General features: G+C 39.5%; 1 protein-coding gene across 1 annotated transcript; it reads left to right on the top strand.

Moving 5' to 3' along the window:
- Window positions 1–1,404: 1,404 nt before the first annotated feature.
- On the top strand, window positions 1,405–17,823 carry LOC122980747 (interferon-induced GTP-binding protein Mx-like). Its single transcript, XM_044349057.1, has 12 exons — window positions 1,405–1,987; window positions 12,020–12,157; window positions 12,272–12,426; window positions 14,428–14,566; window positions 14,645–14,843; window positions 14,944–15,022; window positions 15,114–15,236; window positions 15,366–15,507; window positions 15,601–15,759; window positions 15,909–15,985; window positions 16,109–16,366; window positions 16,489–17,823. The coding sequence occupies exons 1-12, from the start codon at window positions 1,801–1,803 to the stop codon at window positions 16,711–16,713; spliced, it is 1,881 nt and encodes a 626-aa protein (XP_044204992.1). The 5' UTR covers window positions 1,405–1,800; the 3' UTR covers window positions 16,714–17,823.
- Window positions 17,824–20,363: the final 2,540 nt, after the last annotated feature.

The following is a 20,363-nucleotide window of genomic DNA, read 5'->3' as shown; positions in this document are numbered from 1 at the left end:
TTTGTTTTAATGTTAATTTTAATGTTTTAATCTTTGAAAACTTTGCAATCTCAAGATAAAACTAAAGACTCACTTTCACCCTCTCAAACCTTAGTTACACTTTATTAACTAATAGATTTGTCTGTCTTTTCTTTTTAAAGACCAATCACTAATAACTTTTTAGATTGGGGGAGGAAAGGAGTGAGGTGTGAGAGTTGAGGAACATAGGCTGGAGGGTTGAGGGGATGAGGGTGAACGATGGATGTATGGTATTTGTCGATTAGACAGCTGATGGTGGGAAGGTAGGAGGGAACACGGGGGTCGCAATTAATAGCAATACTGAACAAGAAAATGTTAGCGAAAAGGCTTTAAGCTCAGGGACAATGTTAGCTGGTTAGCTAGCCAGCACTGTATATTAGCCTAAGGAAAGCACCTAAACATGTAGCAACTGTTTTTACATACACTATCTATGCTGACTTTGATCTCCTCATGTCCATCCCGTTTTGTAGGAAGCGTTTCAGTGCTCTAAATGTTTTGACAAAAACACTAATTTAGCTACTAATAATAGCAAAGAACAATAAGCCAACTAATGTTAATGTGATTAACGTTACAGCTAAAATCACTGATGCTAGATTCACTTTAAATGAGGGAATTTTCTAAGTTCTAAGTAATTTGCAAATTCACTCAAGTCATACATGTTGGCATATGGCGTGAACTGAGATTGGTTATTCATACCTCACACTGTAGTTAACATCGACTCTACAGGAGTCACAGCTGCAGCTGAGCAACTCTACAGCTCCACTGCTGCTATTTAGCTGGAAGGAACCAACTAGCCTAAACAGATAGGGTGGTCTGTGTGTAGCAGACAGTTATATGAATGAAAACATACAGAAAAGTGCCTTTTGTTTATACATTATATTATGAGATGTGTATGCTGGGGCATACACATCTGCTTGAGGTAAAGATAGTTACATGGTGCTCTTGGTTGAACAGTGGTGAGGGGTTGTTTTTTTTAGTTTGTCAACTATAGGTTTTAAATCAACAAGAAGAAATATGTGTGTTCAGTCTATACTGACTCTAGTACTATTTTTGTTGCATGCATTTTGTGGTAATATCCTATGATTTGGTTTGTGTGGGGGCTGACGTTTCTACTCAACTAGGAAAAAAAGCATCCAAAGGGGAATTATAAATAAATAAAACCACAGGAGGGAGCTAAAGTACAACGCTTTTACTTTTCATCACTTGGCAGTCATGAGTAAGTTTGATGTGTGAAATTTTCTACATCTTTACCAAGAGCCCCCCATCTTTACCAAGAGCCCCCCCCCCCCCCCCCCCCCCCCCCCCCCCCGTAAAAGCAAGCTGTAAAAACAAAGAAAATGAAAATGAGAAAATGTTCTTTATTTAAAAAGACATTTTTGAACAAATATGCATTTTTTATTTAGTTGTATAGAAAGCACAGAAAATAGGTGCACTGCATACAGACTTTTGCACATAGCCGGAGCAGCTGTAGGCCTAGAAAAATCGTTTTCCTATAAAACTTTTTTTTTTAAAGCCGAGTGTTCAATGAATGGTTTTCTCCTTGGAGACGCCTTCGGGTTAAGCTTCGTCAATAGAAAGAATCATGAAACGAAACCTAACTTAAGTTTCCATTTCTTTCACCCGGTTTGACCCTTCCGTCACTGACAATAGCCGCACCTGGCTCACAGTTTAGACACTGAAGCTCGCAGCTTGTCAGGGACAGAGCTCAGTGAGGACTTTCATCCAGCAGTGTTGTTCATTTTTAAAACATCATTTGTTTACAGGAAACAACAAATAATCATCATGAACTCTCTGAACCAACAGTATGAGGAGAAGGTGCGTCCCTGCATTGATCTCATTGACTCTCTTCGCTCTCTGGGTGTAGAGAAGGACTTGGCGCTGCCTGCTATCGCCGTGATTGGAGACCAAAGCTCAGGGAAGAGCTCTGTGCTGGAGGCGCTGTCAGGTGTGGCTCTGCCAAGAGGAAGTGGTAAGATATAGCCTAAGTGCCACATCAATAGATATAGAAACGTAGATACCTCACTGGCAGCTGCTGTTTGTCGCCGCTTATGGTGGCAGAAACTAAATATATAATTACATAAATAATTATATAATTAAATGCTTAAATAAATGAATAAATAAATAATTATGTAATTTAATGCTAATTGTCACCATAAATAAATAAATCCAAAATCCAAAAGTATGTGTATATATGTATATATATATATATATATATATATGTATATATATGTGTGTGTATATATATATATATATATATATATATATATATATATGTATATATATAAAATCCCTCTCTCACCCCCCTCCCAATGGGGGGTGGTGATGGTGGTGTGTCTTCCTCAAGCTTGGGGCCTGGGAGTTTGAGGGTTCTACGCAGTATCTTAGCTGTTCCTAGTGCTCTTCTGAACAGAGACCTCAGATGTTGTACCTGGAATCTGCTGGAGCCATTCTCCCAGTTTGTGGGACACAGCCCCCAGTGCTCCGATTACCACTGGCACCACTGTTGCCTTTACTCCCCACATCTTTTCTGGCTTCTCTTTCAGCCCTTGGTATTTTTCGAGCTTCTCATTTCCTTCTTCCTGATGTTGCTGTTGCTTAGGATTGCTACATCTATCACCATTGCCTTCTTCTGTTGTTTGTCGATCAACATGATGTCCGGTTGGTTAGCCATCACCAACTTGTCAGTCTGGATCTGGAAGTCCCACAGGATCTTGGCTTGGTCATTCTCAACCACCTTAGGAGGTGTCTTCCTCTCTGACCTTGGGACTTCCAGCCCGTACTTAGTGCAGATGTTCCTGTACACTATACCAGCCACTTTGTTATGGTGTTCCATGTACACTGTTCCTGCCTGCATCTTACACACTGCTATTATGTGCTGAATTGTCTCAGGAGCACCTTTGCACAGCCTGCACCTGGGGTTCTGTCTGGTGTGGTAGATCCCCGCCTCTATTGATCTTGTACTAAGTGATTGTTCATGTGCTGCCATGATTAGTACTTCTGTGCTGTCCTTCAGTCCAGCCTTTTCCAGCCACTGGTAGGATTTCTTGATATCAGCCACTTCCTCTATCTGTTGTTGGTACATGCCATGTAGGGACTTGTCCCTCCATGATGGTTCCTCCTCCTCCTCTGCATCATCGGGTTTCTGCTTCCTGAGACATTCACTTAGCAGTTCGTCTTCCTGATGTAATCCTGGATCTTGGTTGTTTCATCCTGGACAGTGGCTCTGATGCTCACCAGTCCTCGGCCTCCCTCGTTCCGCTTAGTGTACAGTCTCAGGGTGCTGGACTTGGGATGAAACCCTTCATGCATTGTGAGGAGCTTCCTTGTCTTGATATCAGTGGCCTCTATGTTCTCCTTTGGCCAGCTAATTATACCAGCGGGGTATCTAATGACTGGCAGGGCGTATGTGTTGATGGCTCGTATCTTGTTCTTCCCATTCAGCCCACTTTTCAGGACCTGCCTTACTCTGTGTAGGTATTTGGCTGTAGCTGACTTCCTTGCGGCCTCCTCATGGTTCCCATTTGCCTGCGGGATCCCAAGGTATTTGTAGCTGTCCTGAACATCTGCAATGCTGCCCTCTGGTAGTTCAACTCCCTAGGTCAATCAGACAAATACATCCGATTGACAAGAGCCGTGACACTATTTACATAAAAGTTGGTAAACTCTTCAAAAAGGCGTGGACTGCCCGTATATATATTTACACATTTTTATATTTATTAATTTGTTTATTAATTAATTTACTTATTCATTTATACACACATTTATTTATCTAGTTATAATTTTATTTATTTACATATAGCTTACTTTTAGTTATCCATAGTGTAACTTGCTACAGCAAAATAAATATGTGTCAGTTTCATCCATCAAAAGTCAGGGGGCGGTTAAAGCTTCTGATTGGTGAATGAACAGTATTACAGAACCAGTGGGCTCAACCAGTCGATCAGGCTCTCTTCGATTAAGCTATGAGTTTGCACTGCAAAGCTACAATCCAGCAGATGGGCGTTATTATGGATCCCATTGCTTTGGCAAGACACACCCTGTGTAGCATTTAAGTGCTAGGATTGGCCAGAGGGGTGTACTACGAAGTGAGATTAGTGGGTTAGTGAGGTATGTTGAGCCTAAGCCCAGGGTTTCCAATATCATGAAGGTGGCTCTCTTTTAACCTGGCTAGATCACCATGGTAACTTATGCTGCAAACTTAACCTGGTCTGGAGCAGGTTATGTTCTGAGCTTCAGCTTAAATCAGCCATAAAAAAAGCATCGCCCTGTCACTGACCACTTGATTTGCTGCCAAGTCCGTTTAACACTGCTGGTACTGCAGCTACTGAATTGGTTGGTCTTTTATCATACTTACTATTGTTTTGATATGTCATATTGTAAATTTCTAATAGTGCAATCAGTTAGGGTTACTTGCTGGATGGGATTTTGTTAATATATATCTGTATTTAAAATTGTAAAAAAAAAAAAAAAAAACTTAATAAAAACTAAAAACTAATGAAAAAAATACTTTGAACAAAAAAAAATCGATTAGTCTATTGGTATTTGTCACAGATAATATTCAATCTATAAAATTAATTTCACTTTGATTTGGCCAAAAACTAAAGTGATTTCCACTTATCCTTCATTATGGGACAGAATCAGACTTAAATGCATTTCTTGAGTATAATGTTTAAATCTGCTGCATGAAGTTTAAAGTTTAAGAGCTCTGAATGTGGGAATCATTGAGAGTGCATTGAGTGGTAAAATAAATATATTATCTTATGAATTTACATGATCAGCAATTTTTTGTCAGCATTCCTCTCTCCCCTTACTTGCAGCAACAGTGTTGCTTTTGCTGTGATAACAACAGTCAAATGATGCGCCGAACACCCCTTTTTATGGGAGAGTGCACAGAGCCTGAAGCAGAAAGCCTGGATTAACAAAGAAAGTTGATAACCACCGTCGTGATACCACTTATCTCTGATTGCGAGTTTAGAGTTTGTGATCCAGCTCGCACAAAGAAAACCTGGGTATGTTGAACTTGCTTCGTAGTACACCCCTCTGGCGTCCATGCTTGTGCCACTAGCCTGTCATTTCCTAACTGTATGTTCAGTGGGTGTCTGGTGTTGAGTAATTGGAAACGTTAATTCTGAAGGACTATGAGTTAACAATTTGAGTCAAGCATAGAGGCTGTATCATGTTTAGCTTGGAAAATAGCGATATGGGGCAATGAATTTGATTAATTTACAGTTTATCAGACCACAAATGAGACAAGAATTAGCACAACCAACACACTAACACACAGGTCTAAAACTCAAATTGGTCCTCCATGTATGTGTGGGTGTGACAGAGTACACACACATACATAAACTTTCCCCTATTATTAATAAGAGAATAATTAATAGTGGTCTATCAACTTATTAAATAGGTTCATAGGCCACTATTAATTGTTCCCCATATACACACAGGGAGAGAGAGATAACATGGTTGAACAAAGGCCATTGCAACAGGTATAAAGGCATTGTCAGTATCTTTTGTAACACCACTACAAAATGACAAAACTACAAACAGCTAGGAGATGAGTTTATTGGCTATTCTGTATAGTTGTGGTAATGTAGGCAATAGCTTATATTTTTTCAGAATGAATGCTCAGGCAGATAATGAAAGTTTGTAGACTTTAATTTTTAACACTACTCTTATAACTTTCAGAACCAAAGAATTACATCTTTAACATGAACCAAACAGTTTGACCAAAGTAAACAATATAAAAACAACTACAGGATCTAAGTAAAAAGAAAAAAAAGGCCCAGTGTTTTATCAAATTAATGTCAAAGATGGAAGAAACAAGACAGAGCTCAAACACATTCAATACATTTCTGAATGAGTACAGTTTTGATTTTGCCAAAGCATTTGAACCTGAACCCAACATGTTTATGTAATGACTCATATGCTGTGAAAAATGTCATATAATACAATTAGAATGCTGAAATCAGATGAAAAGTTGCATTAGGTAAGCCTGTGCTTGTTGAGATAATATTTCTGTTTTATTAGCACAACATTTTCTATAAAGTATCTTTGCCTATACTGACATTTTACCAAAATATACAATATAAAAATAACTATAGGATCTAAGTTATAAAAAAACAACAAATTGCCAGTGTTTTATCAAATTAATGTCAATGATGGAAGAAACTAAAGACAGAGCTCAGACAAACACATTCAAGCATATTGCTCTGTGTATGATTTTGCATACATTCAAGTCAAGTCAGTTTCATTTATATAGCACCAAATCACAACAGAAGTTATCTCAGGGAGAAAAGAATTTCTCAGCATGTAGTAGCAACCCTAATCCCCTTCAGCTCCTCAACTCTTGCTTAAGCCTCAGCTATCTTATATTTATATATCTTACATTTGACTTGGTCAGGGTCAATGGCATAATGATGGTCCTATAAAATATAACACTTGTTGGGAAAATGCTGTACAACACAACTTCAATTATGTTGTAAAAGTGTTGTGTAAGACCTGCTTTGTTGCACTTACCGAGATTGATGAGTTCAGCAGTTCAGGAGATTCAGACACAGGTACAAGATCATCACTTGCCTCACCTTGTGCTGATGTCCTAGTTGACCTGGCTTTATTGGGTGCCTTCAAATTAAGTAAGAAATCAATATTAGAAAAATTTAAAAGGGATGTTTACTTTAGTGGTAATTCCACTTATGTTAGTAAGAGATCATTTGTATGCTCATCATTCTAATTAGTTTATACTATATTAACAGTTTACCACAAAAAACACTATAATCTCATGACTTCAAAGTACACTAGCCTTGCTGAGATGGTCTGGAGAGGGTGCAAAAACTGAAGGGCTCACATATTCCTTCACATGCACAATTTGCCCAGTTCTGTCAAAATTATCTGCCCTGAAATGACAGCTACAAAAAGCTGTAGTGTCATTAGGCTCAAAATCCTTTCATCTGACAGCTATGGCCCAAGCTTTACTTAGTCCAGGATCTTTTGGGAACCTTTGGCAAAAACAAGGCCATCTCAAAATTACTTCTGGCATGTAGCTGAATGGTGTAGCCATGCATTAAGCTAGCTGCATAAATCTGGTTTACTAGAGCTAGCATGTATAATCTTATGAACACAAACACATTCCAGTTGATAATCTTCTATAAAGTAAATTATACAAATAATGAGGTCATAAGTTTATTATTAAGTAAATATCACATTTACCCCCTGGTCACATAGTGTTGATAATTATTCAGTAATATCATGTTTCTGTTAGGTAGCCATCATCACAATGGTGTCAGGTCATTTTCAGAATAGTTTGAAGTGATATTTCACATTCATTAACTTACATAACAGTTAAATAAAAAAATAAAATAAAATTGCCACTTACTTGTGAAAAGTGATCCTGCAATAACTGTTTTGAATGTTTTGTCTGTTTGTACAGCCAAATGCAGCACATGCCTGAAGCATTTCAAAGCAGTTGACTCTCTCTGACTCTTGAGTTTTGCTTACAAAAAAGAAGGGATACGTTTCATAGGTCAAATCTAGCAAGGAAAAAAAAGAACATTTAGAAAAGTACAATCAGTATCTGATTGCTGTTAAAGCTGCACTGATTTACTTTTGGCAGAAGAACCACAAGAAGCTGAAAAAACACACCACTCTGAAGCCTTGAAAAGTTGTTTTGGCTGTTAGCACACAGTTGTTTACACCATCAGACCTGCAGTAACATTAGCATTAATTTGGATTTGTATTTGGGCTACTTGGCTAATCTAAACCTATTCTCCTTTTAGTTCTGTTTGTCTCCTTCAATTCACTGACTGAGAAAAGGGCCTGCTAAATGCTATTCAGTGTTCACATACTGGGTACTGTGAGCACCACTCCACTGTCAATAGACATTTTTCACAGCAGACATTTTGACATGTCAAAGCAGGGAAAGCACAGGTGCAATTAATAATCCACCCATCCATTTTCTTTACCACTTATCCTCTAGACTCTAGAGGATCGTGGAGGAGCTGTAGCTGATCATGGTTTGACCACTATGTCAAATTGGCTTCAAAGCTCAGCGCACTTCTTGGTGGCTAGGAGAGAATCCACACAGGCACAGGGAGAAAATGCAAACTCCACTTAGAAAGGCCCTGTGCTGCCTGAATACAATAGACATTACAAACTTGTACAAACTTGTAGGTTACAACAATCAATGGTCATGGTCAATTAATCATGGTCTCACGAAATTCACTGTAACTGGAGCTGGGATATTGTTTTCAGTACTGTGAGCATCATTGTAAATAGACATTTCTCACAGCAGACATTTTGACATTTTAAAGCTGTTAAAGCACACTTGCAATTAATAACATTAATGAATGGCTGAATACCATTTATTTTTTATTTTTTTAAATCTAAGGCCCTGGTATAGTGCATGATGCATGATATAATTCACTGGTGGCATGCTTGGACACATTATTTTGCCATTTGCAAGTCAAAATGTTTTCTGTGGAAAAGGCCTATAGGGATATGGAAATCTCAAAACCTGCATGGTCAGTTTTACAGCAGCTGCCCATTGACAAAGTCACTATACCAACTTGTAGGCAACAACAAATTTTTCCAGCCAGCCAGAATGCCAGGCAAAAAATAATCATGGCCTTATGAAGTTCACTGTAACTGGAGCTAGGATATTGTTTTCAGTACTGTGGGCACCACTCCATTGTCAATAGAGATTTTTTCACAGCAGATGTTTTGACAATATAAAGCAGGGAATGCACAGGTGCAATTAATAACATTAATGAATGACTGAATACCATTTACTTTTTCAAGAATCCAAGGCCCTGGTATAGTGCATGATGCATGATATATTTCACTGGTGGCCTCCTTGGACACGTTGCATTGCACTTTGCAACTTGCTTTTCCTGCTAAGCAGGAAAAACACAACTCAAAATGTCTCCTGTGAAAAAAGTCATAGGGATATGCACAACCTATTTTACAACTGATGCCCATTGACGAAATCACCATACCAACTTGTAGGCTACAACAAATGTTACCAGCCAGCAGGAATTCGAGGCAAAAACTAATCATGGATTTATGAAGTTCACTGGGAGCTGGGATATCGATGTCAGTACTGTGAGCACCGCTCCAGTGTCAATAGAGATACTATGGCATTTAATTAGTCTCAAAGTCCACGTACATAAAAACCAGGCAAATGACATGAGCGCATAGAACAGTATCCAGGAGCGGAAAACCATCCTCACGAGGGGGCATTTCTGCTCCACATGCACAAATGTGGTTCCGCGAGCGTGGAGCTAAGACAAGTGTGAGCTCAACCCTCCCACCCGCAATTGCTCAACACGCTTGCTCATCAAGTTGACTTTGAGACTTGGTCACCTTGAATACTGACCATGACCTTTGATCGGCTGTTGGTTTGATCACTAACACAGTTGAAGGCAGGCAATTGCCTGAGAGAACAAAGGGAAACCTAAATAATGATATTTAGCGGCTGATTCTCCATTTTTTACCACTTACACTGATGAAAAAGTGTTAGACATCATAGCAAAAGCCTGTTTAACCCTACTTTCAGAATTGTGAAACCTTTATTTTGCTTAAGAAAACTGAAAAAATGGAGATTTCACTGATATTTCTTCATCCAGACCACATTAGACCAGGTCTAGATAAAAAAACACTATACTTTGACTTGACAAATCTGGACTAGAATACTAATGAGACTCTCAGTAAATATGATATATATATCTCCTGTTTGTATGGGTTATCTGTACAATGAGGCAACAATTACAGTAACTCAGTAACAATAAACTATCAATTATTACTACCTGTTAACTTCTTTTATTATTTACTTAAGTGGTTAAAGAAGACGTGTTCAATTAATCAATCAATCAATCAATCAATCTTTATTTATATAGCGCCATATCACAACAGAAGTCATCTCAAGGCACTTTTCACATAGAGCAGGTCAAGACCGTACTCTTTAATATACAGAGACCCAACAATTCCCCCATGAGCAAGCACTTGGCGACAGCGGTAAGGAAAAACTCCCCTTTAACGGGTAGAAACCTCAAGCAGACCCCGGCTCTTGGTGGGCGGCCATCTGCTTTGACCGGTTGGGTTGAGAGAGAGAAAGAGAGAGGGAAAGGGGGAGGGGGGACAGAAGAAAAACAATCACAACAACAACAACAACAACAACAACAACAACAACAAGCACAAGCAGCAACAGCCAGGGAAGGATGCCATCAGGACTGTGAAGGACCGCAAAGGTTCGGCCCGGGGGTCAGGTTTTCCTGTGAGATGAGAAAGCACAAAAAACTCCGGGGAAGAAGCAAAGTTAGTGACATGCATTGATGTTACATGAATGCATACAGATGGAGAGGAGGAGAGAGGAGCTCAGTGCATCATGGGAAGTCCCCCAGCAGTCTAGGCCTATAGCAGCATAACTAAGGGCTGATCCAAGGCGAGCCTGGTCAGCCCTAACTATAAGCTTTATCAAAAAGGAAAGTTTTAAGCCTACTCTTAAACATAGAGAGGGTGTCTGCACCCCGGACTGAATCCGGTAGATGGTTCCATAGAAGAGGAGCCTGATAGCTGAAGGCTCTGCCTCCCATTCTACTTTTAAAGACTGTAGGGACCACCAGTAAGCCTGCATACTGGGAGCGCAGTGTTCTAGTGGGATAATACGGTATTATGAGCTCTTCAAGATATGATGGTGCCTGACCATTAAGGGCTTTGTAAGTTAGGAGAAGGATTTTAAATTCTATTCTAGATTTTACAGGAAGCCAATGCAGTGAAGCTAAAATGGGAGAAATGTGGTCTCTTTTTCTAGTTTTAGTCAATACATGTGCAGCTGCATTCTGGACCAGCTGGAGAGTCTTTAGAGACTTGTTAGGGCAGCCTGATAATAAGGAATTGCAATAATCCAGCCTAGAAGTAACAAATGCGTGAACTAGTTTTTCTGCATCTTTTTGGGAAAGGATGTGTCTGATTTTTGTGATATTACGTAAGTGAAAAAAGGCAGTCCTTGAGATTTGATTTATGTGGGAGTTAAAGGACATATCCTGATCAAAGATAACTCCCAGATTCCTTACGGTGGTGCTGGAGGCCAGGGTTCAGTATCCTTGAAACGAACTGGGTTGTACAGTATATTATTTGACCATGAATAAAATACCCATTCCTAATGGCCCTATTCAAAGCCAGGGTAAGAGCCTGTTGTCATAGCCTCCTCCTGACTGCATCCAACTACCTCCCCGAGTCTAGACATGATGGATCGTACAAATGGGAATGTCATGTGAGTAATGTGTGTATAATGAAATAAGCGAGATTGAGATATAGGTTCACACTGTCTACTTTCTAACTTCCATGCACCTGCCCAATAGTTGCGTCAATGTCGATAATCCATGTGCCCAGCAATGACACAGCATTGCATGTAAATATAAATACAAAAGAAGGTCACCATTTTAGTTTAGCATGTTAGCACCTTAACAGCTGGGGCTGATGGGAATGCAGGTTTTTGTTCATTGAAATAGTGATCAGATTATGGCACGAGAGGAAAATTCTGAGGATCACCAAGGTTATTACAATTCATCCTGTGTGGAACATGAATGAACAAAATTTCATAATCTATGCATTAGTTGTTTCACTCTGAACCAAAAATGTCAACCTGCTGGCATTGATAGAGAAAAAGCGTATTAGCACTACTGCTGGCTTCGTTCAAAAATCTGGCCCTATATGATATCTCAGTCAGTTAGCAAGTGAAGATTTAGAGCTGCACCACAGATATGTTCCTGTTTATATTTGGGTTATGGGTTTTGCTAAGAAGATACTGACATTGGTGTTAAGCCTCTCTACCATATTTATGGTGCCTGGAGTATAATGTGAAGATGTAATACTGATCACACTTTTATCAAGATGATTTCTGTGTTATCTGAGGTATCCTGCTGCTTTTCATAATTTCACCAAGTACAATGGATTTCACTTTGAGTTTTTCTTCTCTCTCATTATTGACTTATCCTTAATTCAGGCATTGTGACAAGATGTCCTCTTGAACTGAAGATGAAAAGAAAGAAAGAGGGAGAGGAGTGGTGTGGAAAGATAAGTTACCAGGACTCTGAGAAAGAGATAGAAGACCCTGCAGATGTGGAGAAGAAGATTCGTGAAGGTACGGTATACCACATTCTTAAATGTCACAAACAAAAGTATTGATGGAGCAGATTTTATTAAAGTTCAGCACTTCCATCCTTTGTGACCATCATTCATCATATCCCCTCACCAGCTCAGGATGAAATGGCCGGGGTCGGGGTGGGGATCAGTGAAGACCTCATCAGTCTGGAGATCGCCTCTCCTGATGTTCCAGACCTGACACTCATTGACCTGCCTGGCATCGCCAGAGTGGCTGTGAAGGGACAACCAGAGAACATTGGAGATCAGGTGTGCTTGTATATTGTCCCTTTTACTCTAGATGATACCCAAAACACATCAACAGAAGGGATCATTTCTTTGGGAGAAAGTTGTTCCAATGAAAAGTGTAGGCAGTGAGGTCTGTGGATTATCCAGACTAACCAGGGGTCCATTTCACAAAGCAGGTTTAGTGAAAACTCAGAGTCTGTTAACCCTGAAATGAGGGAAACTCTGAGTTTTCCGTTTCAAAAAGGGAGGTAACTCAAACCAGAGAAAGAGGGGTAACTCTAGCCTGTTTCAGAGAGAGAGGTAACTTAAGCTCTTGGTCAGTTACCGTAGTAACAGACTCTATGAACCTAACCTGGTTGGGACCAGGTTTTTCTCAATGAACCTCGAGTTTCTCTCAGTCTCCGCCCTCAGCCACACACTCCATTTGATTTCCTCATTCATTCAGTCAGCAGGCGAGTTTTGGCGTAGCCTAGTTCTGCCGTCTGTCATTTAAAAAAATCATTAAAAAAATTTTTTTTAAAAATCAGAGTCAGTATATTAGAAGTCCATTAGGCACAGTAGGTGGCGACTTTTTCACTAACATGGCATGTCCTTTTGATAACGATCCCGTGGATGACGGTGCAGCATTACTGCGCAGAGAATTAAATATTCGTCGAGAGATGGTTATCAGACCACGCATAGATGTTCTAGCATTTCCAGACAATTATCTTTTTGAGAGATACCGTTTCACGTCACAGTCCATCATCTACATACACAACCTAAGCCGTCTTTACATTTGCAACATTACCAATCGTAGTCATGCTCTCACATCCCAACAGATATTGTGTGTTGCGCTGCGTTTCTTTGCAAACGGAAGTTTTTTGTACAGTGTCGGGGCCAGCCACTGGCCTTCCTAAATTTTGGCTTAGGGCCAGCTCCTCTGCCTCCGTTAGAGGTGGCGATGCTGGGCCACCCGTTTTACGGGCATCTGCCTTCTTTCTGTTGGCTGAGTAGAAGTCTGTGTTAGTTTAAATAGGATTAATTATTTAACGGAACATGATGTAGATGAGAAGCATTATGTTGAGGATAAAACAACTGCACGGTCAAACAGCCACTTAATATTTACTTTACAATGTAAAACATGATCAAAAGAGGTACCCCCATGAGATTATGCCGAGGTCTCACCTGTTTGAACAATGTTTTTATATTTCATCCTAAACTGCTGCCAAGTGCGCTTCTCCCTCGCGGGATTGGACCTAAATGAAATAAATTAATAGGCTACCATTCAAGCAGTTTTCCTCTGTAATATTATTGTGATTGCAAAGGACTACATTTAAACTTACGCATTGACCCGAGCAGCGATGTTCTTTGCAGCTGCACGTGTTGCACTTCTTTTTGAAAACATGTTCAAACTCGCCATATTATCGTATTAAGATTTCTAGTTCTAGTGGGGTGAAAAACGCAGCCCTCCTCTTCCCCGTTGCCATGGTGACTCGTTGAATCGGGGCTCCATTGATGCTGGCTTTTTATACTTGTGGTGCACGCGCTTAACTCCAGGTGAAACTACTCCGAGTTGAATAAACTGACTCAAATCAGTTGTTCTGGAACCAGAAACTCAGCGTTTCCTATCTCAGAGTAGATCAACTCAGAGTTCAGGATTAGACTCAGAGTTTGTTGAACCTGCTTTGTGAAACGGACCCCCCACACTTTTTGTGGAAAGACACTTTGCTGTTTATTTTTTAAATTATAATGTTTCAGTGCTGAGAGCACCACAACCAGAATTCCATTAACGTCCATTTTCTGGGGTTACCAGCAGAAATCTAAGAAACAGGTATCTCAAACCCAGGCCCCTCTGTTCCCGCCTTGACACAAAATCTCATGAATTACTTATCATATAGACCTTTACACTAGACTGTTAGCATTGCTATAGACTTTAAGTCCTGTAATATTCACTCATTATGTGAACAGAACAGACTCAATCATGAATGTGATTTGACAGATGTGCAACTTATAACTTGACACAACCTGAATTGATACTTTCAGATCAAGAGACTGATCCAGAAGTTCATCACAAAACAAGAGACCATCAGCTTGGTGGTTGTTCCATGCAACGTGGACATAGCAACCACAGAGGCTTTGAACATGGCACAGCGAGTGGATCCTGATGGAGAGAGGACTTTGGGTAAATGGAACTGATTTTGGCCACTTGGCTCTTACATAAGTTATTCAACTCTTAGGAAGTGTACTCTTTCTCTCTCAGGTATCTTAACCAAACCTGATCTAGTGGACAAAGGCACAGAAGAGACAGTGGTTGACATTGTCCATAATGAGGTCATCAACCTGAAGAAGGGCTACATGATCGTCAGGTGCAGGGGTCAGAAGGAGATCACAGAGAAGGTGTCTCTTACTGAAGCAATAGAAAGAGAGAAAGCCTTCTTCAAAGATCATGTGTATTTCCAGTAAGTTCATTCTTTTTTGGTATTTATAGAAATATTTATGTGGTAAAGTTTTTGGTAGTTTGTGGAGCATGTTCTCAGTAGCTTTTAATTTTTGCTGTAGCACTCTTTACAAGGACGGTCTTGCCACTGTTCCTAGACTGGCTGAGAAACTCACCCTTGAGCTGGTGCAACATATTGAGGTGAATTCTTCTTGATCTTAGCAATCTACTGTCTAAATTATGATTGGTCACCTTGAGGTGTTAAAAGTTTTGACCTCTGTATGATTTGCAGAGATCTCTGCCTCGACTGGAAGAGCAGATAGAGGAGAAACTAATACAGACTCAGGCAGAGCTGGAGAAATATGGCACTGGACCTCCATCTGACGCAGGCGAGAGACTCGCCTTCCTCATTGATGTGAGTTCCCTCACTCTACCGAACATTTACTTGGCTACACAGACAAATTCTCACCATGAATTAGTTTATCCTAAAGTATTTTGAATAAACAACAAAATACCTGTAAACAACTGTTTCTGTTGTCTCCAGAAAGTGTCAGCATTCAATCAGGATGCCCTCAGTCTGACTACAGGTGAGGAACTCAAGTGTGGAGAAAGGCTCAATGTCTTTTCTACACTCAGAAGAGAGTTTGGGATGTGGAACGCCCACCTGGACCTCTCAGGAGAAAACTGTGAGTGCTTCATTTTGTCTGGACTACAGCTGTCCACCAACACTGGGTTATTCTCACAGTAGTAAGACTCTAATATACATTTGTGTGTTGTAGTTAATAAAAGAATTGAGAGAGAAGTGGAAGAATATGAAGCAAAGTACCGTGGAAGAGAACTGCCAGGCTTCATCAACTACAAGACCTTTGAGATCATGGTCAAGGAGCAGATTAAACAGCTGGAAGAACCAGCTGTCAAGAAACTCAAAGATACAGGAGGTATATGATTGAATAAATGACAAATTTACTCAGTTTTATTATTTGTTATTCCTGTTTTTCCAATTACCATAAATACTGCTGATTAGCACAGTTGATTCATGAATCTGGTCAGAAATCAAGCTGCTGTATCTTATTCCAATTTCCTCCAGATGCTGTTAGGAAAGCTTTCATACAGCTGGCCCAAAGTAGCTTCACTGGATTTCCCAACCTTCTGAAAACAGCCAAGGTAGCCAACTTCAATGAGTTTAATATCGACCTTTTTTTTTACAATTTGATAGTCATTATCACCACTTTAGCAAATTTGCATTATTGTTTGTTTGTTCAGACTGACCAGAATTTTATTTTGTAGGCAAAGATTGAAGCCATTAAGCAAGAAAAGGAGTCCGCTGCAGAGTCCACGCTGAGAACTCAGTTCAAGATGGAGCTGATCGTTTACTCTCAGGACAGGACCTATAGCAGCAGTTTGAGTGAGAAGAGAGAGGAGGAGGAAGAGGAGAGGAGAGAGAAATCGAAATACCCAATATTTCAAGAAAGGAGTATTGTGTACAGCATGGATAATCATGCAACACTCCAGGAGCTGATGTTGCACCTTAAATCATATTACAAAGTAAGTTTTAATTTAGAGGGATGATTCATGAACAAAAACAATAACCGCAAGGGCATGTTTTAATAACTGTCTTTGTCTTCAATCTAGCTCTTTCAAACTTTTCTTTCTTTTTCCTCCTTCAGATTGCCAGCCAGCGTCTGGCTGACCAGATCCCAATGGTGATCCGTTACCAGATGCTGCAAGAGTCTGCTGTCCAACTGCAGAGAGAGATGCTGCAGGTGCTTCAGGACAAGGAGAATATGGAGTTCTTACTGAAGGAGGATTTTGACATTGGCAACAAAAGGGCTTCTTTGCAGAGTCGCCTCAAGCGTCTCCAGAGGGCCCGTGCATACCTGGTGGAGTTCTAGTGGTCAATGCCTAACAGTATGACTTGCTGTGCCGCTTTCATTTGCCAAAAACAGTACAATCATGGGTTATAGGATTGTTGTATTATTATTTTTCACTGTGTCCAATGTTGAATGGGCAGATATGCCGTAGATGAAACCACTGAGACAGAATGGGGCCTTGATTCCTTTTACTATTTGCATCTAAACTATATTTACCATTTACCTGTATGCTTTTTTCACATAATTTCCATTTTACTTTCATAAATAATAATAAAATAAAATTCACTTTATTTACAGATCATGTCTCTGCCCGATCACAAGTATGTGAGTTTGAAATTAAGGTTATTGGTATTTGATATTACCCCATTTCCTAATTGTACATATTTCATGGGGTGTAATTGCCATGATGCAGTTGGTCATTCACAATGACCTCAGTCTCCTAATGTACCAATCCCCTCGTCACACTCTGGTGTTGTTCAGTCTCATGAAGTTTCATGTCTTCTACCTTATCCTCTTCCTCTGCCACATTCACATTAAAGCGCATGTGATTTTTTTTCTTTTTAGGACAAACTGCAGTAATTTGTTTGTTCCAACCAGGGCTAGATTAGCCTACCTATGAGACCATGGGGCAAAAATGAGCCATGGGCACCTACTGATTAGGATTTTGTAACTTTATTAAGCACAGATTTTTTCAGGAAAATACACCATGTAAGATCAGGTAATAATTCTACTGTTAAACTAATTTATAATTCATTAAATTGTCATAAAATAATTGCCACATGAACCTGGAGACTTTGCGCAGTTGGTAATCCCTCTCTGGCTCAAACCGTTTGCACACAGTAAAATATTGTTTTCATAGAATCCATGATTTACACTGAGTCAAAATGAAAACAATTGAGCATGTTTTAACTCCAAAATACCTGCAGGCAGTTTAGATTCTTCAGTTCACCTGATCAGCCCATGCTAACCACCATGCCACCTGTGTATATTAATCCCTGAAACAGGACAGTCATATAATGCATCACATTCCTGGATAACCACCCAGGACTGCATATTATGTCACTGTAAGAAGAATGTTTGATGAAACCAACTTAAGCTAAATTATAAAGTATACCTTTTTGGAAATTGAAACCCTTTTCCTCTTTTTTGGATCACCAAGAAGATACATGTTTTCATCAGGAGAACATGAATATTTATTCTCTGAATAACAAGAAGTAGGAGAGCAGTCAGTAGCCAGGGCAGACCTACCAGGTTTGCTGTTTGTCAAAACAACAACATGGCTGTTTTCAGTGAGAAACTGAAGAAGCACAGCAGTGAGTAAAAGACTGAGAGGAAGAGCAAATAACTGATACAGTAAGTCAACAAGTAAGCTGCTAAACACTCTGATTACAGTTGGCAAGTATCTCGCCACAGTTGCTCCTGCTCAGGCCATGGCAAAACCAGAGAAAACTACTGCTCAGCCTGCGGCAAGTGAAATCATTGCTCTTGCCATGGTGAAAACAGCTCAAACTCAGTTCCTGTTCTTGCACACACTGTAAAAGATATCCACTTAAAAGTAGGTCTGGAGAGAGACTTAGTGGCCAAACAAGTAAGCCAATAAAACGACCATCCCTGGCAAGTAACTGATGGCACCTCCAACAATCATTATGGCAACAGCGGGTTTTGTGATAGACAGCAACATCAATGCCTGTTCTCATTGCAGTGTAAACAGTGTAAGCCACTGGTTGCCCTGTTCATGACTTGCAGGGACTCGATAGGTGACATCTCTGCTTTTTGACCGGATGCTGACCTCTTTTGCTTGTCAGGTTCCTCCATGTCAACTGACAGTGGACCCTCAATACCTTCACAGTGATGCATCTCAGCACCAGCAGATGTTAACATGAGGAGACCTTTCTGTCCCACTGTGAACACTTGCACTATAGTCTCCTCCAACAGATGACGATGAAGAAATTCCTCCTCCAACAGAAATTCATTTCTTTTTCCTGGCCTCAAAGAAGAAGTGGACAAATATAACAGTAAACACTTAATACCTCTACAGTGACAAATCTTACGGCAGACTCCTCGAAGTCCTGCCGGACACCTGCAGTGTCTCCTCAAAGGGACGAAGAAGAAAAAACTGTGTTCCAACTGTTGATTCTACCTCCTCAATCCTCTCAACAACCTTTACTTTTAAACTCTTAATCTTGACGATGAACATAATCCGACTTCTTGGTGATATCTGGTAAAATGAGTGACTGGTTAGTTCTGAGTAGGACTGTTGGCTGTGCTGTAATGACATGTGTAACAATGACAAATGCAATAGAGAATTCTATATTCTAACAGGAGGCAGGATTTTAGCTAACTAAAACAGCAAATTGTGCTGATTGCTATGACACAGTTAACAGATATTTTGATATTTTACTTCTCGGTTGGATATATGTATTTATCTATCTATGAAGATAGAGCTGATGTGGAAATAACCTCTCCTCGGTTTCGTTTGAGAATCTTTTTCCCCACTCACAACATCACTTTCTCACTTGTAATTTATAAATATTAGATTTAGTTTATTTAGATTTGTGTTATTTGCATAACCTACAAATAACAGCATAAAATCCAGATACTAGAAATAAAAAAGATGTGTGGAAAAGGTCAAGATGAGCTTATACAACAGACCTCAATACGGAACTAAATACCGCAAGAGTTAGAAAAATAAATGGCAATAAGAAACACAGAGGAGAATAGTCCACCATTCAGCCGAAAATAACCAAACCAAAGAAAGACATTTTTTAAAAAAAATTAGACATCATGAATTAAATGAGACAAAAACTTTTTTCTAAAGATAGTGAGTTCTGGCAGTGTGCACTTTGGCACTCCATATCTGCTCACCAGGATATCTGAGGGAATACTGGCCATTTTCTGGTCTGTAAAAATGAGAAGGATGATCCACTGGTCTGGTATTATAAAAATCAAACATTCCAGAAGTCTTTTTTTGTTTTAATGTTAATTTTAATGTTTTAATCTTTGAAAACTTTGGAATCTCAAGATAAAACTAAAGACTCACTTTCACCCTCTCAAACCTTAGTTACACTTTCTTAACTAATAGATTTGTCTGTCTTTTCTTTTTAAAGACCAATCACTAATAAGTTAAGGATTTTATTTGTACTGTGGTTATGGTGGACCCTAGGAGGGGTCAGCATCACGTAGATGGAAAGTAAAGTACATTCACTTAAGTACTCTACTCACCCACAATTTTTTATCTACTTTACTTGTACTTGCATTAGTATAATGGTACTTCCCTACATTTCACAGGGTGTACTTTTTAACCCACCACATATGGCCTATTTGACAGCTGTAGTTGCACTTGAAGATCAAGATTTTACAGACAAAACATTTCGCTTCAAGTTACAAATTTAGTTTCACTTTGACTGGCTCCAACATTAAAAGGCTGCTCACACTGTAATATATTGGCAATAATATCCGATGCATTCCAACATAATAAAGCACTTTGACAGGGGTCTGTGCACTTTTACTTTTAATACTTTAGGTACATGTTGCTCCAAATACTATTGTAGTAAAAAGTAGATTATAAGCAAGTAAATTATTTTTACATTAAGGTATTGCTGAGCCCCAAATCTCAGGCAAATAGTTGGTTTTGTTTTGTCCTATTACTCTGTTATTATACTAAGTGTTAA

This window comes from Thunnus albacares, chromosome 4 (assembly GCF_914725855.1).
Source record: "Thunnus albacares chromosome 4, fThuAlb1.1, whole genome shotgun sequence".
Taxonomy (NCBI): domain Eukaryota; kingdom Metazoa; phylum Chordata; class Actinopteri; order Scombriformes; family Scombridae; genus Thunnus; species Thunnus albacares.
Note: the sequence above shows the minus strand (reverse complement) of the source record. Positions and strands in the feature narration are given on the sequence as shown.

Excerpts from the sequence above, each read along its gene's own strand:
- LOC122980747 (XM_044349057.1), top strand. The coding sequence starts at position 1,801 with ATGAACTCTCTGAACCAACAGTATGAGGAGAAGGTGCGTCCCTGCATT. Across the intron at positions 14,844-14,943 it reads AAAGATCATGTGTATTTCCA|CACTCTTTACAAGGACGGTC; the intron begins GTAAGTTCATTC and ends TTTTTGCTGTAG. Across the intron at positions 16,367-16,488 it reads ACCTTAAATCATATTACAAA|ATTGCCAGCCAGCGTCTGGC; the intron begins GTAAGTTTTAAT and ends TTCCTCCTTCAG.